The 27,721-nt window shown below is 41.9% G+C and overlaps 1 protein-coding gene across 1 annotated transcript in view; it reads left to right on the top strand.

The window, feature by feature from the left end:
* Tnfrsf11a (TNF receptor superfamily member 11a) overlaps positions 1 to 27,721 on the top strand; it is a 78,550-nt gene that overhangs the window by 38,954 nt on the left and 11,875 nt on the right. Inside the window, exons 6-9 of the mRNA XM_008840674.3 lie at positions 1,049 to 1,143; positions 4,159 to 4,272; positions 6,634 to 6,686; positions 10,120 to 10,897. Coding sequence (XP_008838896.1) covers positions 1,049 to 1,143; positions 4,159 to 4,272; positions 6,634 to 6,686; positions 10,120 to 10,897 — 1,040 coding nt within the window. The remainder of the gene's footprint in view (positions 1 to 1,048; positions 1,144 to 4,158; positions 4,273 to 6,633; positions 6,687 to 10,119; positions 10,898 to 27,721) is intronic.

Genomic DNA, 27,721 nt, shown 5'->3' on the forward strand with positions numbered 1-27,721 from the left:
GAGACAGGGTCTCCCTGCAGCCCCAGCTGTCCTGGAACTCACTATGTAGACCAGGCTGGCCTTGAACTTGCAGAGATCTTCCTGCCTCTGCCTCCCAAGTGCTGGGACTATAGGTATGCACCACTACACCCGGCCTATGATTTTGTCTATTTTTTATGCTGCTGGGGATCAAAGCCAGGTTACTTAATTTTTTTTCTACACTGAATTGGGGATCTTTGTGGCTTTTGACAACTACCCAATATTTCACTGTAGAAATGTACCATCTTTTATTTACTAAATTCCTACTGACAGTCAATTAAGCCACTCAGAATTTTTTTAGTAATAAAGTTTGTAGTGAATAGTGTTACATCCAGGTTGAGTATCCCTTATCCAAAGTACTTGGGACCAGAAGTGTTTCCAGATTTTTTTCAGACTTTGAAACATTTTTGGATAGGTAGTGAGAGCTCTTGGGGAAGGAAGCAAAGTCTAAACACAGAATTTTTTTCTACTTCATGTACACCTATATACATAGAGTGGAGGTAATTCTACACAATATTTTAAATTGTTTTTGTGAGTAAAGCAAGGTTTCATGGTGTTGGATTTCCTAATTGTGGTGTCATGTCTATGCCCCAAAAGAGCTCAGCAATGTAAGAGTAATTGGCTGCTCTTACAAAGGATCTGGGTGTGAGTCATCACACCTGGCTCAATAGGTTCTTCTTGTCATTTCCAGATGAACTATACTCAAGTTTTATGTTGAGAATAGTTTCTGTATTTTTCACCTTCAAAGGTATACTCTTTAAAAACCTTATGGCCCACCATGTAGAATCCTCTCCTGAAGCCCTTATACCCACTGGTCCACCATGCTCTCAGTACCTCTTAGAATCTTCTCTTAGAACTTTGTCCACCTCTATGGGGTTCTGCTCCTCATGGAAAGGCCTCGAGATTCAAACATCCAGGAAGATGTGGCTTCCCTTCACAAAGGAACTGGGAATCTAGTAGAGTACAGCATTTCTTTGTTTGATTTTTAACAATATGAAGCTGAAGCCCTTACTTTCTTTTCCCTCCACAGCTGCACCCTCCTTGGAAAGACAGAAGCACATCCAGGCACAGATAAATCGGACTTGGTCTGCAGCTCTTCTCTGCCCTCCAGAAAACCACCCAAGGGTATGGTGAACAGAGCCTGTGGGATGGTAGTGGGCCGAGTGGTCTCTCTAGAACTACATGCTTGGTCTGCACACCTTCATCTGTGCCTTTCATTTCATCCCACCCAGGCTCATCTTGGTGTTTCATTTTATCAATATTCTAGTTCCCAGTTCTTTTTATCTGCTGGAGATTGAACCCAGGGCCTTCCACATGTTAGGCTGCTGAATAAGTTTTTACACTGAATTGGGGATAACTAATTATGTATTTATATTAAATGAAAAGAAAAACTGTAAACATAAGTGTGGACACCCAGACATGATAGGGGATTATAGTCACAGTGAGGGTGTCTATACAGAGATTTTGGTCATCAGCCAAAGTGTGCCACTTGTTAGAATCTGGCTGTCATATTCATGAATATTTATAGATCTTGAAGTTTGAAAAACTGACAGTTGTTGGTTTACTGAGGCTTCTGGTTGTTTCAGATGAATGGGTCAGTGTGGAGGTGGGTCTTCTGCATCTCAGAAGAATGTAGGTAAGGTAAGAAGACCTCTTAGAGGGGCAAGAGAGCACAGGCCACAGAACAACAGTGATCACAGGTGATGAACAAGAAAATTAGGGGTCAGGGGTTGGAGAGATGGTACAGTGGTTAAGAGCACAGGCTGATCTTTGCAGAAGACCTGGGTTTGGATCTCTGCACCCATGTGGCAGCTAACAGCTGTCCGTAACTCCAGTTCCAGGATCTCCAATGCCCTCTTCTGGCCTCTGTGGGCATTGAAGGATGAACTTATACTCATGCAGGCAATACACTCACATACATAAAATAAAAATAAATAAATTAAAAAAAATTTTAATCAGGGATGTCCATTTGACAAACTGAGAAACAAGAGGTTGTTAAACTATGTGGATATGAAGCCAGGTGTGGTGGCACACATCTTGAATCTTAGCACTCTGGAGGCAGAGGCAGTTGGATCTCTGTGAGTTCAAGGCCAGCCTGGTCTACAAAGCGAGTTCCAGGTCAAGTCAGCTGGGGCTGCAGGGAGACCCTTTCTCAAAAAGACCAATATAAAATAAAATAAAATAAATAAAATAAATAAAATAAAATAATAAAATAAAATAAAATAAAACAAAGTATGTGGATATGGAGTTATATGGTCAGAGTTTTTTTTTTAAACTTTTAAAAGAAAGTTTATTGAGAATTTCATACACACATATAAGGTGTTTTGATCAAATCCATGCCCACTCTCTCCTCTTCAACACCTCCCATATCTCCCCATCATTTTTTTCTGAAAACTTCGTTTTCTTTCTTTCTTTCTTTCTTTCTTTCTTTCTTTCTTTCTTTCTTTCTTTCTTTTTTTGTCTTTTTGAGACCAGGTCTCCCTGTAGCCCACCTGGCCTGGAGCTCACTATGTAGACCAGGCTGGTCTTGAACTCACAGAGATTCACCTGCCTCTGCCTCCCAAATGTTGGGATGAAGAGGTAACCCTAAAATCTTTTAGGGATTAGATAAGAGTTCCCAAATACTTTGTTGTTTTTGGCCTTTGGAATGGAAGTATGTTGCTAAGAGGCCCAAGGACATTGTGAATTTTAGCCAAGAAACTGTCTACTTTTCCTTGGGGTCTTTTTTACCTTAACTGCCTAGCCGGTTCCTACCTCCTATTCTTATCACGCCATCCTCTGAAGAGGTTACTCAAATTGCTGATAGGGAATTGGGACACAGACCGCTCTGGCTTCTTCTATGCTGAACAGGGATACAGGGTGAGGCAATTGGGGTACCCCTTCAGTGGGTCTATCTAAAAGACTCCCAAATTGCATAACTCTTATCTGTAGGGAGGAAAGAAAGTCCTTGACTGGTGAATAGAGGATGTGAAGGAGAAGTAAAGGCAAGAGTAGTTAGCATTACAAGTTCTAGACAGGGAACCAGAAAAAAGTCAGAACAGGGCAAATTTCAAATGTTCCTATCAGAGTCCACTGGGATTTCTTGACGAGAGCTTCCAAAAGCGTATGTTGGGTTCCTCCTCATTTTTCTTTTGTCTGCCAAGATTGGACTCGAGAGTGATGGATTCAGGATTTGCTTTCAGGTATTTTGATAGCTGTTGGAGTAGTTAGAATCAGTGACAGTTCCCTCTCAAAGGCTTCACCACGTGGAGGCAGGATCCGGGTGCTCTCAGGCAATCCCCTTAGTTCTCAGCCCCTGTGCCAGAGGGAGGCCAGAACCCAGCCTGGTCAGAGTTTTTAAAAGGACTATTTTGAAGACATAATTTTTTTAAAGGAGAGAATTAAAGGTTATTTTTAAAAAGAGAAGATGAGCTGGGCGTGGTGGCGCACACCTGTAGTCCCAGCATTTGGGAGGCAGAGGCAGTCAGATAGATCTCTGTGAGTTCAAGGCCAGCCTGGTCTACATAGTGAGTTCCAGGACAGCTGGGGCTACAGGGAGACCCTGCTTCAAAAAAAAGACAAACAAAGGAAAAAGAGAGAGCAAGAGAGAAGACGAAAGGTGAGAATCAGGAATTAGGAAGCTTAGGTTTATAAGAAACGTTTGGCACTGAAGAGCTGGATGAGGGATGGGGAAAATGGAGCCTGTGTTGTGTCTTAGACAAAACAGCAGAAACATTTTCTGGGTGGCTATGGTTCTGATCCCTTGGCCAGTGAATCCCTGGAGCCATATTGGCATTTGCAGGGGTTTGATGAGGGTTCCCTCCTCCCTCAGAATCCACACACCTGGAGAAGGTGAGGGTTGTAGAGGCCAGCAGAGATGAAACAGGACAGGACGGTGAACGGGATTCAAGTCATTGTGAAGGAGCGACAGGACAGTGGTCATGGGCTGGCCTCTCATGACAGAAAGGCTGCCTGAGCCTAGGCTTCAGAACCCACTCTTTAGAATGTGAGAAGTCTGCAGTGAGGGACCCAGGAGCTCTCTACCACTCTTTATCCACACACCCACAGCCTTGATTCTTGGGTTGGATTTACAGTTTTATCTTTCAGTTTAATAAGATGCAATGATCTTTATTTTTGTATCTCTTCTTCCCTCCAACACAGAAGCCCAGATTTACTTGCCCAGTCTCATTATACTGCTTCTCTTCACCTCTGTGGCATTAGCTGCTGCCATCGTCTTCGGCGTTTACTATAGGAAGAAAGGGAAAGCACTGACAGGTATTGTGTCTGGTGTCTGACAGATAAAGGTAAAGGCTACGGATACAGGACTGGAGAGATGGCTCAGCAGATAAGAGAGCTGGCTGCTCTTGCAGAGGACCAGGGTTCCGTTCCCAGCACCCACATAGCAGTTAACAACTGTCCATAACTCCAGTTCCAGGGATCCTATGCCTTCTTCTGGCCTCTATGACTGTTGCATGACATGGGTACACTTCCATGTAGGCAAAACACTTATACACATAGAAATAAAAATAAATACTTTAAAAATAAATAAAACACAGGAAAAATGTTCAGATAAATGGTATGATGGGGAGTTTTGATTGGGATACTATTTTGAAATGTGATACTATTTTGAAAATAAATGACCTTATAGTCAATGGAATTTAGGAGCTTATTATTAGAATGGACAAGCCATTGTTACTTGTTTTGGAAATACCTTTTCCATAAAAAAGTTTGATAGTGTTTTTAAGTATCACAGGCTTGACTTTCATACTACATAGCTAAAAGGAATGTGATTTTTAATGAAGGGATGTCAGGCTTCTTTAGGTTTGCTCAAGAGCTATTTTTTTTATCCTTTATTTCTTTTTCTTTTTATTTATTGTCTTTGTTCATGATGCATATGTGGTTGTATGTTACACCATGCACATGTGGAGCTCAGAGGACAGCTTTTTAGGACTCTGTTCTCTCCATCCTGTAAGTGAGTTTGGGGATCAAACTCAGGTTCAACATATAAAGCAAGCACCTTATCTGCTGAGCCACATACCTGTAATCCTGAGACCCAAAACGCTGAGGCAGGAGGAATTTAAGGCCAGCTTGGACAGCTTAAAGAGATCTTGTCAGAAATCCGAAATACCAAGAGCTGGGGATATAGCTCTGTGGTAAGGTGCTTGCCTAGCATAAAGGAACGCCCTGGGTTTGATCCTTGTGCTGAGAAGGGGGTGGAGAAAGAGAAAACAGAGAAAGAAAAGGGAGAAGGAAGGGGAGAGGTGGGGGAGAAGGGCACAGGTAGAGAGAAAGCATGGGGGAGAAGGGACGGGAGATGAGAAGAAAGAATGAAGTCCAAGGAAGCCAAGGGTTTATAATTAAAGGTTCTGGCAGTGAAGTGATAGAGGAGGTCTGAAGAACATGGCAGAAGGTGAAATAGCAGGATTCCTTCCCAGGGTGGCCTGGGAAGAGGCACCGTTTCCCTTCAACCTGTAATCCCAGCCCTTGAGGCTGGAGAGCAAGGCAGAGCACTCTGAGCAAGCTGGCTGGCTAGACCAGCTAAATTGGTGAGCTCTGGGTTCAAGTGAGAGACCCTGCCTTGATAAATAGGGTAAAGAGAGACCAAGAAATACAGTCAATGCCAACATCTGACCTATACACAGACACACACATACACACAGACGTGCACACTCATATACATGCAAACGCACACATGCACAGCACATACACTACACAAGCAAAAAAAGGGAATTGACAGATCCTGATCTCAATCTTAATAGTGGACAAAGCATTGAATTTTCATTAGGGGTGGGATAAAACTTTATCTTTGCAATAACATATCCTTAGACGCATCCTCGTTATGCCCCTACCATGGTTAGCCTTGTTCCTCATATTTAAAATAAAATTGTGAAGGTAATGAAATTTTGTAGTCTAGCCGCATCTGTGACAAACCATAGTGTCACCATGGGTATTTGATGGAGCATTAATGGCTTATGCTTTGCTTCACATAGAGCAGCAAACTCTGATTTTTATAAGGAGTGAGATGCCTTCAGAGTTTTTAAATCAGTTGATTGATTGATTGATTGATTGATTCCTACCCTATGCTGGAGATTGAACCCAGGTCTGTGTACACCTTAGGCAAGCATTCTACCACTGAGTCCTTTCTGTACTTCTAGTGCTGGAGATGGAACTCAGAGCATTGTGTATGCCAAGCAAGCTTTCTGCCACTGAGCTGTACCCTGCCCCAGTAATACTTGCTGTGTGATATATTTATGTGGAATCATCAAAAAAAGGGGAAAAGTCAAACACACAGAGGTAGAGAATCCAACAGTGGTGAGCAGGGGCATGAGGGAAGGAATGGGGAGCTGTAGGTCAAAGACTACAGTAGCAGATGTATAAGATAATCATGTCTACACAAGAGTGTTGTACTATATGAGAACTTTTGCTGAGGGAGTTGATTTCAGCTCCTCTTGACGCACAAATGGGTAACTGTATGACTTGATGGGGAAGTTAATCGGTTTTATTATAATTACCACTTTGTGTCTACATGGACCCTATAATGTCATGTATAAATTAAATACACAAAATAAAAATTTAGATTAAAAAAGAAATGGGAACTTATAGCACAGAGCCCTCATCCTTGTTTTCTTTTTCTAGCTAATTTGTGGAACTGGGTCAATGACGTTTGCGGTCGCCTAAGTGGAAATAAGGTAAAACATCTTTAATGCTGCCTTTACATTCTGTCAGCAGACTCATAGAGCTATAGTTAGCCAACTATTGAGCCCCATTTGATACTGTGCTTAACAGGCACAGTATCAAACCTCACATCTCAGAACTAGCTGCTGACATAGCCCAGGACCCAAGTCAGTGCTCATTCTGAATGCCCGTTTTTCTTTGGTTTCATTACACCCCATCTCCACCCATCCCCCACCCCAAGTTTTTGCACATGCTAGGCAAGCGGGCTACCACTGAGCCATGAGCTAGTCCCCATTCCAATTCTGTTGTTTCTGTGTACATATTTTCAGTGCTGACATTGATTGGTTAATAGATTTCTGGGAGGAATGATTTACAACTTTCTTTTACTCCGTAGTTATTTAGGTAATCTTTTACTTTGGCATAATTTCAAAAATTACAGAAAAATAGTGAGGCTATTACAACAAACTTCCCTATGCTTGACACCCAGATTCACTAGTCATTTACATCTTGTCACATTGCTTTATTCTTTGTTTTCTCTCTGTGTGTATATGAATTTGCATACTTTTTTGGAATCAAGTTAGAGTGAATGGAAGTAGTGTAGTCCTCTAGCCTTAAATACCTAAATGTATGTTCTTTAAGAATAGACAGTTTCAGGGTCTGGAGAGGTGGCTCAGCAGTTAAGAACACTGGCTTTTCTTGCAGAAGACCTGGGTTCAAATCCCAGCACTCACATGGCAGCTAACAACTGTCCATAACTCCAGTTCCAGGGGCTCCAGCAGCCTCTTCTGTCCTCCACAGACATTGCATGACACTGGTGCACTTACCTTCATGCAGGCAATACACACATACACATAAAAATAATAAATTTTTTAAAAAAAGAATAGACAGTTTCAGCCAGGTGTGGTGGCACAGGCCTATAATTCCAATAATTCTAGCACTCAGTAGGCAGAGGCAGGTGGATCCCTGTGAGACAGAGGCCAGCCTGGGCTACATAGCAAGTTCCTGGGGCTACAGGGAGACTGTCAAAAAGGCAAAAAAAAAAAAAAAGAACAGTTTCATATATAAACATAACAAATTTGTCAAAAAACAAAAAACAAAAAACAAAACAAAACAAAACAAAAAAGCTGGGGCCTAGAATGATGGCTCAGCAGTTAAGATCAAGTACTGATCTTCCAGGGAACCAGAGTTAGTTCTCAGCATCCACAGAGGCAGCTCACAACCACTGGTAACTCCAGTTCTAGGGGATCCAGTTCCCTCTTCTAGCCTCCAAGGGCAACTGCACTCATGTGAACATACCCCCATACACAATATACATAATTTAAAATAAAAATATATCCTTTCTGCCAAGCGTGGTGGCGCACACCTGTAGTCCCAGCACTTGGGAGGCAGAGGCAGGCAGATATCTGTGAGTTCAAGGCCAGCCTGGTCTACATAGTGAGTTCCAGGACAGCTGGGGCTACAGGGAGACCCTGCTTCAAAAAAGACCCCCCAAATATATATATATCCTTTCTAAAAAGTAGAAAGTGAGGGCTGGAGAGATGGCTCAGTGGTTAAGTTCAGTTTCCAGAACCCACATGACAACTGACAACCATCTTTAACTCCAGTTCCTAGGGATCTGCCGCCCTCTTCTGGCCTCCATGGGCATTGCATGACATGGATGCACTTACATACATGCAGGCATAACACATACACATAAAATAAAATATAATAAATAAGTATTTTTAAAATAGAAAGTGATGAATGCTCATGTTCAGCTCACTTTCTCCTTTAAAAATAGTAAATAAACAAACAAATACATTTAACACTGGTGCTGGTGTTGTAACACAATTAAAAGACTATTTGCCTAGCAGACACAAAGCCCTGGGTTCAGTCCCCAGGGCTTATAAACTGGATATGATGGTACTCACCTGTGATCTCAGCACCTGGGAGGTAGAGGCAGGAAGATCAGAAGTTCAAGGTCATCCTCAGCTGCATGTAAAAAGGCAAGCCTAAATTACTTAAGACCCTGTCTCAAAACAAAACAAACAAAAAGCTTAACAGTGACATAATTTCCAATCCACATTTGATTTTAAGATTCTTCTAATTATTCTATTTTGTCCTTTACCTATGTTTTCTTAAGTATAAACATGTATCAACTCTGAACATCATACCAGTTTTTTCCAGTTCCAGCCCCAGCACTACAGGATTCATTCTCACCTTTCCTTTTTCCTTTTTAATCTTCTCTTCTTGGTTGTTAAATCTGACCCTTTAACTCTCAATATGCTTACTCATTTGCTCAATTCTTGAACACCCAGAAACTGTTTCAGAATTACTAAACCATGCCACAGCCAAACACAGAACTACCAACTGGAATCCAGTATTTGGATATATGTTCAGCTTGGGTTACTTGGATTAGCTCTTAGGTGTGTAGATGCTATTCCTGCAATGCAGTAGTAAGATTCATTCTTTCTTTTGTGTTCCTTTTTAGGCTTCTCCTACACTCTATAAATTTTGTATTTTTTTATTTTTTGAGAATTTCATACATGAGTATTGTATTTGCATTATTTTTATCTTCCCCAGTCCCCCATCAACTCCTCCCATGCCCTTCACTCCTTCCTAATAACTTATCCTCTTCTTTGATTATTATTGTTACATATACATGTATACATTTGTAAATATACATATATAATGTACTGAATCCATTTAGTGGTGCTCATGTGTGCAGGGCTGCCCACTTGGAATTAGGTAACCTCCCAGGGAGCAAGTCCCTGGAGAAAACTGATTCTCCCTCCCTCAGCATCCATTGCCTGTAGCTCTTCATCTTGAGATGGGACCCCCATGAAACTTGCCCTAATCCGCCTTGGCATAAAAACTGTTTTTGTCATTATGCAGATCTTGTTAGGCCACCATGCTGTGGAGAGTTCATGGACTCAGCTTTCCTCTCATGTCTAGAATGCATTAACTAGCAGTAGATGTCTTGTCTCTTTGGCTCATACATTCTTTCTACCCCCTTTTCTGAGATATTCCATGAGCCTTAGGTGTAGAGGTTCCATTGTAGATGTGTCACTTAGGGTTGGGCACCTCACAGTCACTTATTCTCTGCATTTGATTGATCAGTTGTGGACCTTTGTAAAAGTCTCCATCTATCACAAAAAGAAGCTTCTTGATGAGTGATGAGAGGTACACTTGCCTGTAAATATAAGGATACATATTTAGAATATAGTAGGAAATTATTATGGTCTAGGGAAGTGACAGAAGTAAATTCTTCTCTAGGGCCTGTGACCTCTCCAGCCAGGTGTAGTTGGCTATGTTTACAGTACCACTCATTAAGTGCCACAGAGAACATGCCACCTGTACTTGTTAGAGTGGAAACAATTCATATAAACATTGTTTTCAGCGGTAGTTAGGTGAACATGGTCTAATAACTCTGGGTATTAAGGTCTCTGCCTTCTAAATTCACACCCCCAGGAGTCCTCAGGGGATGGCTGTGTTGGTGCTCACTCAACAGCCTCCAGTCAGCGAGAAGTATATGAAGGTAGCTTACTTATGACTCTGGAGGAGAAGATGGTTCCAGAAGACATGTGCTATCCAGATGGTGCAGGTTCCTGTGGCCCTGTGTGTGCACCAGGTGGACCCTATGAAGAGGGTGAAGATGCTGGGATATTCTTGCTGGTCAGTGAGGTTGAGACTGTGGGGGACCTTTCAAGGCAGATCCCCACAGAAGATGAATATATGGACCGGCCCTTGCAGCCCCCTGATGGTTCCTTGTTCCTTACCCAGCCTGGAAGCAAATCCACACCCCCTTTCCTGGAGCCTCTGGAAGTGGGGGAGAATGACAGTTTAAGCCAGTGTTTCACAGGGACTGAGAATATGGTAGAGTCTGAAAGCTGCAACTTCCCTGAGCCCCCATGCAGGACTGATTGTATTCCCGAGTCCCCTGAAAAGTACTTCCAAAAAGAAGTAGAGGGTAATGGTTGCCTGCCCTGGGCAGCCAGCTCTAACTCAACGGATGGCTACACAGGCTATGGGAATGCTCCTGGGGAGGACCATGAACCCCTGATGGGTTCCTTGAAATGTGGACCATTGCCCCAGTGTGCCTACAGCATGGGCCTCCCGGCTGAAGCAACAGCTGGTAGGGCAGAGATGAGAGAGCAGACCCAGGATGGGGCTGATATAAGGCTTCCAAGCTCAGCAAGGGGAGCCACAGGGTCTGGAAGCACCCCCAGTGACCAGCCACCTGCATCTGGTAAGTAATTCTCCTGGGTTCCCACTTTTGAGCAAAAAAGGCCTTTTCTGGGTACCGGGTTTGGAGGCAGATATCACTGAAGTCCTTTTAGAGAAAAGAAAACTAATGTAGGAAAAATACTTTCCAACTCTTTTCTCTGCTGAGTCTTTTGAGACAGGGTTTCATGTAGCCCAGGCTGGCCTTAAACGCACTCTGTATGGCCAAGATAACTTTGCACGCCAGATCCTTCTGACTCTACTTCTCCAGTGCTGGTATAAGGCACCATGAGTAGTTTAGAGGGTGCTGGGGATCAAACCCAGGGCTTCGTGTATGTTGGCCAAGCATTCGATCAACTAAGTGAATCCCAACTTGCAGGTTTCCTCCATCTGTTGAATTGCACACAGTGCCGACTGCTGTTCTTCATCTATTACTGAGGCTGCTACGGCACTTAGTCACACCTGAACCCTTTTGCCTGAACCCTTTTGCATTCGAGTTTCTCGTGGTTGTGTTAAACCTCAAACCCCAGTATTGACCCCTGAAAAAACAAAGTCAACAGTCACTTCAGGACTGACTGAATCATGATTTTCCCTCAGATTTGTTTTGTTTGTTTGTTTGTTTTTTTAGGCAGGGGTTGTTTTAACAGGAACTTAGGTCTCTTAAATCTTTTCCAAGAAAGTTCTTATAATTTCAGAAGGACAAATAAAATTGTTTAGTTGATCCTTAATTATTTATTATAGCAACAAATTAATGATACAGTAAAAGTGTTCTCTGGCGCTTTGAAAAAAAAACTTTTATAACCACTATATATAATATGTTTATAGAACCCAGAACATAATGTACAATTTAGCATCATTATAGAGATTTATTGCTGCAACATTGCTTGTACACAAACAACCCACCAATGGTAATATTATGACTTTTTTTGCCTGAGGGTAGAATACCATCTTTTTTGTTTTAATGTAGTTAACAAAGGACTTTGCAATGGACAAGGAGGGCATCCCCTGGCTCTGGGTATTATTAGCCCCACCAGAAGCAGGGAGTTCATTGAGAGTCTTCTGAAGGCTATAAACATTCTGTTTAGAAGAAAAAGAATAAATGGATATGTACTATTCCAGAGGCTGCCCAGAATCCTCCAGCTCTCAAAAAGAAAGAAAGAATGAAAGCCCATGTATGGGCACCCCTCTGCAGAGATGTTTTTTCCTTTCTTGCCTCTTGGTTTGGACTGCAAGTGGCACTAGCAGGAGGTATTTTATCACGAGGTGCCCAAGTCTAAGCCTAGAACAAGGGTCTTTTGACCTTAAGGTAATCTTGGCTTGCTGTTCTGCCTTCCAGTTGTGTGGTCTGCTGCAAATATGCACACCCACAGGTGTGTATCTGTCAGTTGTCAGTCAGACTGAAGGGAGATGAGGTGTTCTGGGATATCGGAAGAACTGATCTGATTTTCCCCTTCAAAACCCTAGAACTTTTTTTATCTGTGTGTGTATGATGTATGTGTGTAGTATGCATGTATATTTCATGTGTGTGTACAAGTGTGGGCATGTAGAGGTCAAAGGACAAGCCCATGTTGGTTCCCCCTTTACCTTGCTTTGAGGCAGGGTCTGTTGTTCGCTGCTGCCCACTCCAGGCTAGCTGACCCACTCGTTTCTGGGATTCTCCTGTCTACCTCCCATCTTGCTTATGAGCACACTGGAATTACAATGTAATACACTGTCCTGTATCCAAATTTACATGGGTTCTGGGGGTCCAAACTTGGGTTCTCATGCTTCAAGGCAAGTGCTTTATCTACTGGCCCATCTCCCAACCCTGTTTTTAAGATTTTAAGGAATGTTTCATAACTAACATTCAGTCTGATGTTCATTTGCATTAAAAAAAATCTTCGCTGGCAGTTTATTTTTGTACCTTGGTTCTTTGGGCTATGGGGAAGGAGAGGACTGCAGCTCTGTGTTGTATCCAACAGCAGCTGGCGCCCGGCAGCTGGGAGGGGCAGACAGCGGGCTTTCCAGTTGGTGACCAGGAAGACAAAGTTGGCCACTGAGAGGAAATTAGTTCTTGAAAGATCAGGTTGGCTATATTTAAACACACACACACACACACACACACACACACACACACACACACCACACACACACACACACACACACACATACACACACACACACAGACCTGTAAAACCAAAAGCCAAACCTTTGTTCTCCTGTCAGAGTTAAAATAATAGACTTGTCTGTTTGTCATTAGCCTTTATTTCTCAAGCACTGAACAGCCAGGCATAGAGGAAAAGAATAAAAAGTATGTCATCAACAGAGTAGTGTTAATTTGCAAAAAGCTTATACTGTATATTCGGTAGTATGGTGCTTAGCTGTGCAGAACTCCCTCTGAGAGTCTGTCAGCTCATTGCCAGTCATCAGACCAATTTAATTTTCACCTGAGGAGAAGCAGCAGCCAGATTTACTTTTGAAACTGTGTTTTTCTGTCCGTAATTATTTCTACATGAATAGGCTTTATGGTTTCTGGTCAAAATGGCATATTCTACTGTTTTCCAAAAGTGTCCTAATTTATACTCTATATTGTGTGTAAAAGAGGCGATGCTTGGGGCTGGAGAGATGACTCAGTGGTTAAAAGCCATGGTTGCTCTTCCAAAGGGCCCGGGTTCAGTTCTAGCACCCACATGGCCACTAACTCCAGCTCTAAGGAATTCAATGCCCTCTTCTGGCGTTCACAGGCATTGCATGATATGGGTATGCCTATGTACATGCAGCAAAACACTCATAAAATAAAAATAAGTAGTTTTTTTTAAAAAAAGAGAGATAAAGTTTGGGGAAAATGAGAGGCCTGACCCCAACCAACCTCTTAAAGGGCAGTATGCTCTCAGGACTTGAGGGAGGCCTGTTTTACTGGGTTTTGGATTTTATACTGTGTGATATTATATTTGCTTAAAGGCAGAACCAAATCAAAGGGTCCCTGGAGAAAGACAGTACCTAAGTACTTCTTGAGAAAAGAGTACTTCTACCATGCCACCATCTTTTTTTTGGGGGGGGGGCAGGGTCTCATTGTAGTTCCAGCAGACCTGGAACTTGATATTAGACCAGGGTGGTCTCCATCTCACAGAGTTCTGCCTGCCTCTGCCTCCCAAGTGCAGGGATTAAAGTCAAGTGCTACCATGCCCTGCCATTTCTTCAACTATATTTTATCATGGTGGGGGGAGGAAGGATTGTGTATATGTCATGGTTTTTGTGTAGAGGTCAGATGACAACTTGTGGGAGTCAGTTCTCTCCTTCCACCATGTGGGTCCTGGGGATGGAACTCAAGTTGTCCTGCTTGACAAGTGCCTTTACCTGTTTGTGCCATCTTACCAGCCCATGCCACTATCTTTTTAAAGAGTGTAATAGCTCTGCAAAGAGCTCCACGTGTAGACAATTTAAAAATCATACTCAAAGTTGTTAGGTCTATTTCCATGATGTTATAACTCTTAACGAACACCGAGAATTACTAACAGAGATCAGATCAAGAAACGGGAAAGACATACTTTGGGTTATTGTCTTAATTTCTTATGTGATTCTGGGGTCATGATGGTTACTTTGGTTACAAGCCCGCTTATAGGAAGTTAGGAGAATTCTCACTGTCTCACTAGAGAACAGAAATTTCTGTCCTCCTCCAGAGGACAGAAATAATTACTGCTTGTGTTAATGTGTCTACTGTTATGCGGTGTCTTGGCTTCAACTCTTGGAGTCATCTGTTTGGTTAAGCCTTTTCTGAACTAGAGAGAGTTGTTTATTTACAGAATGTCAATGATTTTTGATGAGCCCTAGCCACATTTGCTTTTGTATCAAACCCTTATGGAAGGTCTAATGAATTGCAGAGCCTTAGAAAACAAGAGGATTAATGTTAGAGAATGGAAGAAGAACCAGTAGTTTCAGAAGTAATGTCCTTTCACAGCCTGGCCCTGCCTAGCCTGTAGACTGTTGCTCATCATGAATCTTGGACTTTTCTCCCCAAGCCTAAACTCTGTCATAGCCTTTATCAACAAGCCATATTAAGATATGGTTTCAGAGGGTTCAGTCCACCATGGTGGAGAAGGCATGGCAGGGCAGCTCAGTTCACATCATGTAGACTGGGAAGCAGAGAGAAGAAAATGCCAGAGCTCAGGTGGCTTTCTCCCGTTCTCCTTTTTATTTCTTCTGGGTCTCTAGCCCATGAGATGGCACTATCCACATTAAGGGTCTTTCACTCTCAATTAATCCTCTCTGGAAATGCCTTCACAGACACACCCATACCTCAGTCTCCTGGGTGATTCTAAACCCAGTCAGGTTGACAATGAAGATAAATCATTACAGGCAGATCCAATTGATCACTAGGAATAATTCCTAACTTTCTCATCCTCCTTTTTTTAGGTATCTCTGAAGGTGGCTTGGTCACAGTATATTTTATGAATACATATTTATATGTATCATTCATTAAAATAGTCATAATAAATAAATAAGTAGGAAGTTGTCATTCCCTGTCTGTTCCCCAATGTATTCTTAGTCTGTCATTTCGATGGCTGGCTTTTGGGAGCTAGGGAAGAAGTAGGAGACAGAAAGAATGGCATTGGCTGTCCTGGGCATACCTATTGCCCCAGGTAGAGGAGGCAGAAACCACAGAGCAAAATCAAGTTGGTTTATCCAAGTGGCACAGACTCTCCCAAGTAGAACCCTGGGAGCAAGAGCACTAGAGGAGGAAGACACCTACCTGCTGGACTCTCCATTTCTGTGTTATCCTAAGTTCCCTTCCCTGGGTCTACCCACTTTGGGAGCAGCTGTCTTCCCCCATCCATTTCTATCCCTAAAGGAAAGGGAAAGCTTTTCCTATCCACCCCCCCTTCCTTCTTCAGCAGTGGACAGTCTTCTGCTGCTAACCTACCTCACTGTTAGAATGCATGCCATCTAACTTGTGTTCCACTTTTATTTAAGTGTCGTAAAGTGGATGATAACTTGTTCATTGGCCCTGAATCTTGAAGTTAAAAATTGGCATTTTATAAGTTATTTGGTATGATTTTCAGAATTCATTAGTATTAGAAGTCAACACAGTTTTCAAAATACATGAAAAATCTGGGCTGGAGAGATGGCTCAGTGGTTAAAGTACTTGCAGCACAAGCATGGGGACTGGACTTCAGATCCCCCCGAAACCCACATAAATGCTGGTTTGGCAGCAGCCCACTTGTAATTCCAGCCCCAGCCCTGGAAGGCAGAAAAGGGATCTCCAGAGCAAGCAAGCCTGACGATGAGCTCTGGGTTTGCTCGAGATCCTGCCTCAACCAGTGAGATGGGAGAGTGATCAAGAATGATTTCCAACAGCAGCCTCAAGCCTACACACGCACATGTGCACATGCATGTGTACTCATACACATGTGCACCCACATACATGCAAAAACATGCATACACATGCACATCACACACATGAAAAATGGAAAAAGAAATACATGAAAACATTGTCTGCAAAATACTTTGTTTTCATTATGTCCTCCTTTCTGAACCAATTGGCATCATTTTGGAAGGGTTTGATCTGGAAGATCTTGTAAATCATTTTAAGCATGATTCAGAATGGAACTATTAAATATTGCTTCCTTCCTTATCACATGTGTAATTTCTTCCAAATGCCTAAAACAGAGCTTGCATTTCCATAAAAAGGAAAGTCACATGAGAAGCATATGGGTTAAATATAAAATAAGTTTTTAAAAAATTCCAAATGAACCCAGTGAGGCCTGGGTTATTTGAGTGTATCTGTGTGTATTTTTAGTTCTAGTCCTTGGAGGAAAATCTGCATGACAATTTGATGGCATTATCTGGCATAGTTCTTTTGATTTAATATTCATATGGTATTCATTTTAAACAACATAATAAACTTTGGAGAAGAAAAGTGTGCATTATCTTGCTTAAGAATGTAAATTCTGTCAGGAAGTGTGTTCTTAGAACTAAGCTTGTTCTTTCTGCCTGAGAAAAACAGATTCCATGGACACCTTCTATATAAAGCATGAATTTAGTAAAGTATAAACATCTTTCTGATTATAATGAGACACATCATTTGTTCATTTTTCTATTGACTTGGATGCTATTTTTAACACTCACATGTTATCTGAATGTCCAGTTAAGTCACATTAAATATTAATGTTAAGTCAACTAACACATTTAAAATGTTATAAAATTCCCAGGTCAGCTGTGTGTGGTGTCGCACGCCTTTAATCCTAGCACCTGGGAGGCAGAGGTAGATGGATCACCTGTGAGTTCAAGACCAACCTGGTCTATGTAGTGAGCTCCAGGCCAGCTGAAGCTATTGGGAGACCCTGTCTATAAAAGACCAAAATGAAATAAAATAAAATAAAATCCCCATGTCATGCTGACATTCAAATTCTAATTGTGGGTAGCCTTCAAATGCCTTTCTATCAGTTCACAGCATTCAGAGACCTGTAAGATTGCCTTGATAGCCTGAAGGCAACACTTCTATCAGTGATATATTCATTACCAGGGGACTGGACAGATGGTTCAGTGGGTAAAGTGCAAGCACAAGGATCTACATTCAGATCCCTAGCACCCACTTGGAAAGCCAGATGTGCTGGTGCATGCTGTGATCCTTGTGCTGAATGTGGAGAGAAGATCCTGGAGGCTCACTGGCCAGCTAGCCCAGCCTAACAGTGAACTCCAGGTTCAGTGAGAGACACTAGCTCAGAAAAGGTGAGGCGTGAAAACACCCAGCTTTTATTTCTGGCCTCCATATGTGCACGTGAATACACATGTGCACGCATACACACATAAACCACGTATGCATGCACATACTTTTATTACCATGCAATCTGAGTACTTTGTATTATCTTAGCTACTCACAGAAATCTTATGGAGTGAGTTCCTTGCCAGGATCCCACAGTTAGCAAGCAATGCAGCCATGATTCAAATATCTGATGGTGAGCTAGGCATGGTCATGCACACCTTTAGTCCCAGCACTCGGGAGGCAGAAGCAGGAGGATCTCTGTGAGATCCAGGCCAGCCTGGTCTACACAGCGAGTTTCAGGCCAACTGGAGCTACAGGGAGACCCTGTCTCTAAAAAAAGAACAACAAAATCTGATGATGACACTTATGCCTTAAACCATCACACCATCTCCTCTGAAATCAGTGCCAGTGACACAGATTTCATTTGCTTATTGTGTCTTGGAGAGTGTATACTGCTCCACAGGGTAAAGTCAAACACAGGCAGTGGGGAGGAGGCAATTGACTCTGGATAAATGAAGGGAAGTGTCCAGACCAGGTGGGAATAGCATAGGGTGTGCAGTGAGTGAGGGTTACTTGGCCTGTAACATTTCTCTTCTGCCCTTTGTCTTCTGAAAGTTTCTGTATTCACTGAGTTGATTCTTTAGCGAATAAAACCCCTTCTCCCACATGCCTCCAACCTCATCTTCTATGACAAACAACATAAGCTTAAAATAAATGTGAGGAGCTAGGCCCGAAGGAGAAAGCTATGAGACAAGCAGCAGAGCAGAGGAGAGCAAGCAAGGGGAAAGGATGGCTTTGCTTGTCTTCCTGGAGGCATCAAGAGTGAACGATCCTTATGAAAACATCAGACCTTTAAAAAACTAGACCTTAGGGGCAGGAGCAATAACTCAGTGAGTAAAGTGCTTGCTGCACAAGCATGAGGACATGAGTTCAGATCCTCAGCAATTGGCATAAAAGCCAGGCATAGTAGCATATGTCTATACCCCAGCAAAGAGGAACAGAGGCGGGTAGCCAGTCAGCCTAGACAAACTCATGAGCTCCAAGTTCAGGGAGAGATCCTGTCTCAAAAAATAAGGTGGAGGGGCTAGAGAGATGGCTCAGCTATTAAGACCACTGTCTGCTCTTGCAGAGGACCCTGATTCAATTCCCAGCACCCACGTGGCACTAATAACCATCTATAACTCCAATTCCAAGGGATCCAACATTCTCTTCTGACTTCCATGGGCATTGCATGACACAGGTGCACTTACATACATCTAAGCAATACACTCATACACATAAAATTTTAAAAATTAGATAGAGAAGCAAGTGAAGAGGATACCTGATGCTACTTCTAGCTTCTATGTGCATATACACATGCACAACCATGTATACACACTTGCATACCTTCACATGAACATGTATACACAGCATACACATGCATGCACACACATATAGACTTTATTTTTCAGAGCAGTTTAAACATTGAAAGGAAGGTATGGTACTTTCTTATGTATCCTCTGCCCCCATACAAATATGGTCTCCTCTGTTATCAACATTCCTGCCCAGAACTGGATACTTCTGCTACAATTGATGAACCTACATTGAATTAACATGACATTGTCACCCAAGGTCCAGAGTTTGCATTAAGGTGCTACTCAATGTAAGTGCATGTAAGTGCATGAGACCACCACTGCAGCATCATGCAGAACAGTGCTACTGCCACGGTCTGTGCTCTGCCTCCTCATCTCTCTTTCCTCTAACCTCTGATCTTTGTACTGTCTCCACAGTTTGCCTTGTCCAAAATGCCAATAGCTGAAATCATTAGAGTATGCTTCCTTTTCAGACTACTTTCTCTACTTAGTAATATGCAGTTGGATTCCTCTGTCTTTTCATGGCTTGATAATTCATTCTTTTTTTTTTTTTAATATTGTCTGGTTGTACCATAGAGTTTCTCTGTTCACTTACTAAAGGCCTCTTGGCTGCTTCTAACTTTTGATAATTATAAATAAAGCTTCTATCAACATCCAGGTGCAGATTTTTATGTGGATATAATTTTTAATTCCTTTGGGTGTACATCAAGATATAAGATGGCTGGATGGTATAGTGAGCTTATTTTGGTTTTGTCAAAAGCTGCCAAAAGTGGTTGTATTACTCTGCATTCCCATCAACAATGAAGGAAAGTTCTGGTTGCTTCACAGCCTCACCAGCATTTGATATTTTCTGTGTTCTGGATTTTAACTATTCTAGTAGGTGTCTAACTGTTGTTTTCCATTTTCACTTTGCTAGTGAAAAATGGTGGAAACATCTTTTTATATCTTTTCAGAGTTACTTTTCTCATTGCTGTAACAAAAATACCTGAGGAAAACTTGAGAGAAAAAGGGTTTATTTTGACTTACAGTTTCAAGGGGGTACAGTTCATCATGGTGGGGAAGACAGAGCAGCAGGCAGGGAAAGTGTGGTAGCAGGAGCAGGAGGCTAGTTGGTCTCATTATATCTGTATTCAGGAAACAGAGAATGAACAGGAAGTGGAGCCATGCTATAAAGCCTCAAGGACCACCCACAATGATTCATTCCAATCAGGTTCCACCTCCTAAAGGCCCTATAACCTTCCCAAACAGTGTCACCAGCTGGGGACCAAGTGTTCAAACACATGAGCCTATGAGGGACATTTCACATTCTAACCACAACCTACCCATCTGAGCATCTTCTTAGATGTTCTGAATTTTAACCATTCTAGTAGGTTTGTAGTAGTGACTAACTGTTGCTTTTTCATTTTCACTTTGCTAGTGACATATAGTGGAGAACATCTTTTCACATGCCTATTTGTCATCCAAGTATCTTTTTTGGTGGGGTAGCTATTAAAGCTCATTTTAAAAATCGGGTTTACTTTTCTTATTAAGTTGTAAGAGTTCACTGAATAGTTTGAGTAAAAGTCTTATCAGATCTTTCTTTTGCAAATACTTTCTCCCAATCTGTGGCTTGTCTCTTCATTTTCTTAAGCCTCAGCCTTTTTATGTCATCTTGGGTTAGCCCTATACATGTTCTGCAGTCAGCCCCCAGCAAGGGAGAGGTTCACCTTTCTAGCAGAACTTCTTGAGGTTCCTTGGTTCTCAATGGAAAGATTTGCCTTTCAGGCATGTATCTACTGCAAGAACCATGGCAACCATATTGAAAAGAAGAACCCACAGCTTGCCAATCAGGTGAGCTATCTATCAATGTAACTGTTCCAGGGCTTTGCCTTCTCAAATGAGCTTGTGTAACCATGTAAATACTTCCGAAATGGAGAATGCAAATTTTAAGGAATTATTGCTTCTAGCAAGGACAGTTTGGGACTGAGCGATATTAAAAGATAAGGATACTAACAATTCATTTTGAGCCTTGATCTAATCTAGCACAACATTCAACTCAAAACTACATAGCGTGACAAGAAATGAGACTGTGGGACTCGGTGCAGATTTATGTAGATGAATCTCTAACCAGAGGCAATCATAATGATTGATGATTTTAGAAAAGTAAACAAAAGTTGGTTGGATTTCCAGAGGAAAGTGCCTTTTCAGTTTTTAAGACACTTTAAGATCCTCCAGCAGGACAGGGAGGGAAAGGCAGACTTGCTATACAGTCTATTTCACAAAGCTCTGTGTCCCTGGGAGTCTGAGTGCCAGCATTCCTTCCTGGGGGTAGTAACGCACCAATCACCAATTCATTGCTAGAGATGTTCCCAAACATTTTCAAATCCATCATTTTGTTTGACCCTCATGTCACCTTGCAGGTCTTCACACTCACTTGTTCATTTACAAATACGAATAATAACACATAGGAATGTTCTGTTACCGTGTGGCTATGTACTGCCAAGTTAGCACGACTTGGCAATTGAGCAAACAGAGACATTTGGAGTGGCTAGGTAGTTTATTCCCAATTCTCAACACTAGTAAAGGCCAAGTCAGTATGAGAACAGAACACTTTCGGACTCCTGCACTCTCCATGGTTTCACCCGGTTTCTTACCCCTTGTACCTACTCATCCATTAATACTTAATTCCTGTAATCACCTTCTCATCTCTGCTTGTCACAGGCTGGAACCTAAGATGACATGGATTTCCTTAGATTACATTCAGGCATGTCTAGCTCACGATAAGCCAAGGAAAAAGTAGACTATTAGTTTTCATCCCAGACACAGTACAGCAGGAAAACAAACCAGTCAACCTGGAATGCCCACATGCAGAGCACCTGCACACTAGTGTCTGTAAAGCTGCCAGCTTGGCATGCAGAGAGAATGCCATAAATTCTGGGTTCAGTATGTTGTTCCTATTATCCTTACTGTTGTACCAGATGCTCTCTGAATGTGTCTCCAGTTAGCCCTCAGTTTAACCCACACTCTCCTTCCCTCCAAGAAGGAAGCTCTCTGAAGCCCTCAGCACATTGATTACTCTCAACTGTGTACCCTAGAATACTCAGGCCCTCTCCTTGCACCCATGAATGCTGCGCCAACCAGAATCCACCCGTGAGTGTGAGCTGATCTTTAAGATTTAACTGTTATACTGACTTGCAAAAAATAATGAGGTTGATAGGCAAGGATTGCTGCTATGAAAACTATTAAAAGCTCTGGAATGATTCAAAGAATGAGTTGCTAAAATTATCTTGCCATTGAAGTTAAAGTGGATGTGAAGCTATGAAAGAGGAAACAAAGTCTAGAAGGACTCTGCATTCAGACTGCTTAGCAAATAACATCTCGTCCTCATGCTACTTTAAAGAAATTAAAAGCAAAAATTCTATCAACACCTTGAAAATATAACTGATACAATCAGCAGACCTATTCTCAGTGGGGCAGACCTCAGTTTTACATCATCAGAAAGTTGGTGTCGAGAGTTTTCCAGCAAATGGCAAGAGGTTTAAACTTCAGGAAACTGTATCCTAGGGTTTGTTTTAAGAGCACCAGGGCTAGGGATATAGCTTGTTGGCAGAGTGCTTGCCTAGCATGCAGGAGGTCCCCGGTTCAATCCACAGCACTGCACAAACTGGGTATGGTGGTGGACACCTTTGATCTAGCGTGCCTATAACCTTAGCACACAAGAGATAGAGACAGAAGGATCAGAAATTCAGGGTCATTCTTGGCTATGTAGGGAGTTGGAGGCTAGTCTCTTACAATATGCTTGCTCCTTAGGACTAGTGATACAATTTGCAAAGCCTAATGAAAAACCAAAAAGAAAGGTGCCTTGTGTAAAAATTAATAGTTTTTTAGACCGGGCATGGTGGCACACGTCTTTAATCCCAGCACTCAGGAGGCAGAGGCAGGCGGATCTCTGTGAGTTCAAGGCAAGCCTGGTCTACATAGCGAGTTCCAGGCCAGCTGGGGCTACAGGAAGACCCTGTCTCAAAATAAAATAATAGTCTTTTCAAGATGATGACAGCAGTCTGCTGAGCATAAAATTAGCTCTATGTGGCTGTGTAGGTCACACCTATGAAGGCCACTCTGTGGCTTCTTGTGTACTGGAAAATTAGTATAATTATTATTATTGTTGTTGTTTATTGAGCTTTTTAAATTTCATACCACAGTTCCCAATCAAATCCAGATTCACTCCCCCATCCTATGTCTCCCTCATCCTCCCACTGAACCCCATGTACTCCAGCATACATGCTAAGTGTTAGTCATTCAGGTGTTTGCACCCAAATGTCCTTCAGTGTAAATGTGTCCACTGGAGTCTAGTCAGCCCATTCAGTGGTCGTACGTAAGTCATACTCTCCCTCACCCAGCAGCAATCAATCTCAAATAGCTCTCAGTCTAGTGGCAGCACACCACCTATTTCTCACCTCCCCTTTGGGCTCTTGTTTAATTGATCTGACATGGATCCCATGCTCGATGCCTCCACTGCCACAGGTTCACATGAGCAAGCCTTCACCTCCCTGTGTCCATGAACCAGCCCTGGCTCTTACAATCTTTCTGCCTCCTCTTTTGCAATGGTCCCTGAGCTGGTGGGTGGATGAGGTTCCATATAGGAGTCCCATCCTACACTTTACAGTTTCTTATTCTCTAAAACTTGACCAGTTGTGGCCTTCTGTGTGCATTGGACTCTGCTGTACAAGGAAGCCACACTGGTGAGAGTTGAGGAATGCATTAGCCCTCTCTCTACCCCTTAGTCTGCTATGTTCTATGAGCCTTAGTTGTAGATATTCAACTGCAGATGTGTCACCTAGTACTGGGCATCTCCCAGATGTATGTTCTCTGTGCCTGACCAGATGTGTAACTCTGCAGTAGCCTCCATCTGTTGCAAGAAGAAGCTTCTTTGATGTGTGCTGTATGGCATGCTTGTCTGTAAATATAAGGGTCAATATTTAGCATATAGTAAGAAATTTCATTTGTCTTGAGATATGAAAGAAATAGGCTTTTCTCCAGGATCTATGTCCTCTCCTGCCATGTATATTTGCCACTTATGATTTCCCTCCCATTGAGAGGGCTTTAATTAGATAACCGTTGATTTTCCCCCAGATAGCAGTGCCACTACTACACTAATAGAGGTACTTTGACATGCTGGTCACCTTGGTTATTAGGCTTCAGGGCTGGGATGGACCATTGATTGTTAGTCTCCCTTGGCAGTTTGCATATCATCATCTAGCATTATGACAGCCAAACTTCTGTAAGAAGGCTTCCAGGTCAGTTCCCACTCCATTGTTTCAAGTCCTGTGCCCCCAAGTATGTCCTTTCCTCAACAGCAGGGTTTTACCTATTAGTTCTGGAAGATAATCAAGAGCTTTGGCAATATCCTGTGTTATTTTGGGAGTCTCCTGGACCACCTCCACCTAACCACTCTAAGGGAGGTCTCTTCTGTCTGGCACTGCACTCCCTGCCAAGCACCTCCCAGGTATACGTATGCATTAATATTCAGACACTGTAGGTGCATTTTTCATAGGGTTTCAAGGACACCACTTTTTTCTCTGGATTTCCTAGCCCCCCAAGATTCACTCATTTCCACTCTTTTCTCCCAGCAGGTCCCCCTCCTCCCTCCCCTCCCTAGTCACAGTGCCCCCGTCATCTCCACCCTCTCCCCAATACCTCCAGACTCCCACCATCCCTCCTCTCCTAATATCCCCACACACACCATGGTCCCTTGCATGTCCCTCCCTCCTCTCCTCTCTGCTGATTATCTCCCACTTTTTCCACCTCCTTCAGGTAACATCTGTTCCCTACTATCCCCCTTTCAGGTTGTTTCTTTTCCTTTACATCCGTGTATCCTTTGCCTTTACCTGGGTCCTGGTGTTACATCAGAATTTATATACTCACATATAAGGGATGGGTTCTACAATCCGCAAATGAGGGAGAACATATGTCCCTTGCGCTTCTGCATTTGTGTTACTTCATTTAGTATAACACTCTCTAGCTCTGTCCATTTACCTGCAAATTTCATAATTTCATCTTTTCTTATTGCTGAGTAGAACTCCATTGTGTAAATGTACCACTTTTTCATTATCCATTGGTTAAGGGACATTTGGGTTGTTTCCATTTCTTAGCTATTGTAAAGAGAGCAGCAACAAACATGGATGTACAGGCTTCTCTACAGTAGGATGATACTTTGCATATATGCCAAGGAGTGGTATAACTGGGTCATAGAGTAGCTTCATTTTTAGTTTTTTGAGTGTTTTTCACACTGCTTTCCATAGTGGTTGCACGAGTTTGCATTCCCACCAGCAGTGAATGAGCATTCCTCTTTCTCCACATCCTCTCTAGCATTTAGAGTCTTTCATTCTCCTCACCTTTGCCAGTCTGAGTGGGGTAAGATGAAATCTTAAAGTGATTTTTATCTGCATTTCTCTAATTACTAAGGATGTTGAGCACTTTTTTAAGGTGCTTCTTAGCCATTTTTATTTCTTTGTTTGAGAACTCTCTGTTTAGGTCTCTCACCCATCTTTTCATTGGGTCATTTATTTTCTTATTTCTTTTGTTTTTGAGCTCTTTGTATATTCTGGATAATAATCCTGTCGGATATGTAGTTGGTGAATTTCCTCTTCCCTTCCTTGGTTGTTTCTTTTGCTATACAACTGTTGGATTTTTGAGAGAGTCTCCCTGTAGTACCTTCTGGTTGGAACTCACTATAAAGACCAGGCTGGCCTCCATCTCACAGTTCTGCCTGCCTCTGTCTCCTATGTAATGGGATTAAATGTGCCACCACACCCAGCTCACTGTTTTTTTTATGTTTATTCTGTATTAGTTTAATCTCTTGCACAAAAGTCAGCATGGTAAACTTGATCAAAGTTTGTTTTTGTCATAAATCATACCATTAATTTTTTAATTAATTTTATTTTCTTATTTTTTAGAAGAAGCATTTAATTACAGCTTTAACATATTCAATAACAATTTCCAGAGCTAAGATGCATCTCTTTCAAAATTGGCTGTAAATTTTTAGGTTCACAGTTGAGTGAATACAGTTATACAATATTGAACTCAGTATAAACCCTGTAAGACATAAAATTGAATGAGTTTTTAACTTTTAAAAAAGATTTCCATTTCATTTTAAAATATATTGTTTCCTGTGAAAAGACTCATTTTTAATGCTACTAACACTTAGATATTTGCACTTTCATCTCTAATCTCTATGTATCTGATTATTACTAGTCACAGTCGGTTACACTCAAATCGTTGGCACCTGAGTATGGATACAAAGTCATCACGTAGATTTCAATGGTAATGTTTATCACCTCTACTGATTAACATGAAGTAAATTTCTATGCTTCCTCCTCAAATGTAACTCATTTTTTGTTGTTGTTTTGCCTTTTGGGGGGGCATGTCTTCTTTTTTAAAAAATTTATTTATTTAATAACCATATAATTAGAAGAAGCATTTCATTACAACAGCATTGACATACTCAATAACAATTTCCAGAGCTAAGATGCATCTCTTTCAAAATTGGCTGTAAATTTTTAGGTTTACAGTTGAGTGAAAACAGTTATACAATATTGAACTCAGTATAAACCCTGTAAGACATAAAATTAAATGAGATTTTAAACTTTAAAAAAGATCTCCATTTCGTTATTAAAATACACAGTTTCATACAGAAAAATTCATTTTTAATAGAATTGACACTAAGACACACATGAGTTTCTAATCTCTATATATCTGATTATTACTAGTCACAGTTAGTTACTCTCTGAGCTCCCTGGCATCTGAGCATGGATATAAAGTCATCACGTAGATTTCAATGGTAATGTTTTTCACATCTACTAATTATTAAGGGGCAAATTTTTATGCTCTGAAAAATTATTATTTTTCATTTATTTATACACCCACTTCCCAGGTAGCACCCTCCCATAGCCTCCCTCACCCCACTAGAGCCCTTATACTCTGATATCCCTGCTACTGTCCACTGTGTTGTCAGAACCCCCATCCAGTCCCCACTACTTGTCCATCTGGTGAATCTAGTCAGCCTATTTAGAGGTCTTTGTTTTAAGAAGGAGTCAGCTGTTCCTCATCTAGCGGTAATCAGTTGTCAATATTCCTTTGGATAAGATTGGGGTCTGCTGTTCAATTTCCCAGTTCTATGCTGGGTTACTATCTGGGATCCCTTTGGCCGCCCTGGCCAACAACTCAAAAGGAGGTATCACCTGTCTGGCATTGTTCCTTGTTATGTAGCCTTTAGCTATACATATGGACTCTTATGAAATTATAGTGGCCCCTTTAATTTTGGTTATACTTTCCTTTTGGTTATACTTTCCTTTTGGGTGTTTAAGGCTATACAGTTGGTCCAGAGAAACTGATTTATTTTTACTTTTAAGGTCGTTTGAGGATCTGTTCCTCAGGGGTCACATGGGCTTGGGAGGAACCCCTGGCTCCTTTCTTTTACCAGTTCAGCCTATGGGAAGATAAGTCAAAGGTCCTGCTTGACCATGGTTGGCTTCACTTGGAAGGATGGAGGAAATGATTCCTCTGTGTTGACCCTACACTTTGTAGACTGGACACAGGTTTAAGTCCATCTGGTGGGGTCTCCTTGGCCTCCCTGATCAAGAGGACAGGTGACCAACCACCATTATAGGACATTTTGAGAGATGCTCAGAGTCCCCTGGAACCAGTCGACCTAGGAGGGCAAGGTGCAAAAAGTGTTCTTTATGTCCCTCTGACCAAATTATTATAGACCTCAAAG

This window comes from Nannospalax galili, unplaced genomic scaffold, assembly GCF_000622305.1.
Source record: "Nannospalax galili isolate Female #2095 unplaced genomic scaffold, S.galili_v1.0 scaffold298, whole genome shotgun sequence".
In the NCBI taxonomy this organism is placed as follows: Eukaryota; Metazoa; Chordata; class Mammalia; order Rodentia; family Spalacidae; genus Nannospalax; species Nannospalax galili.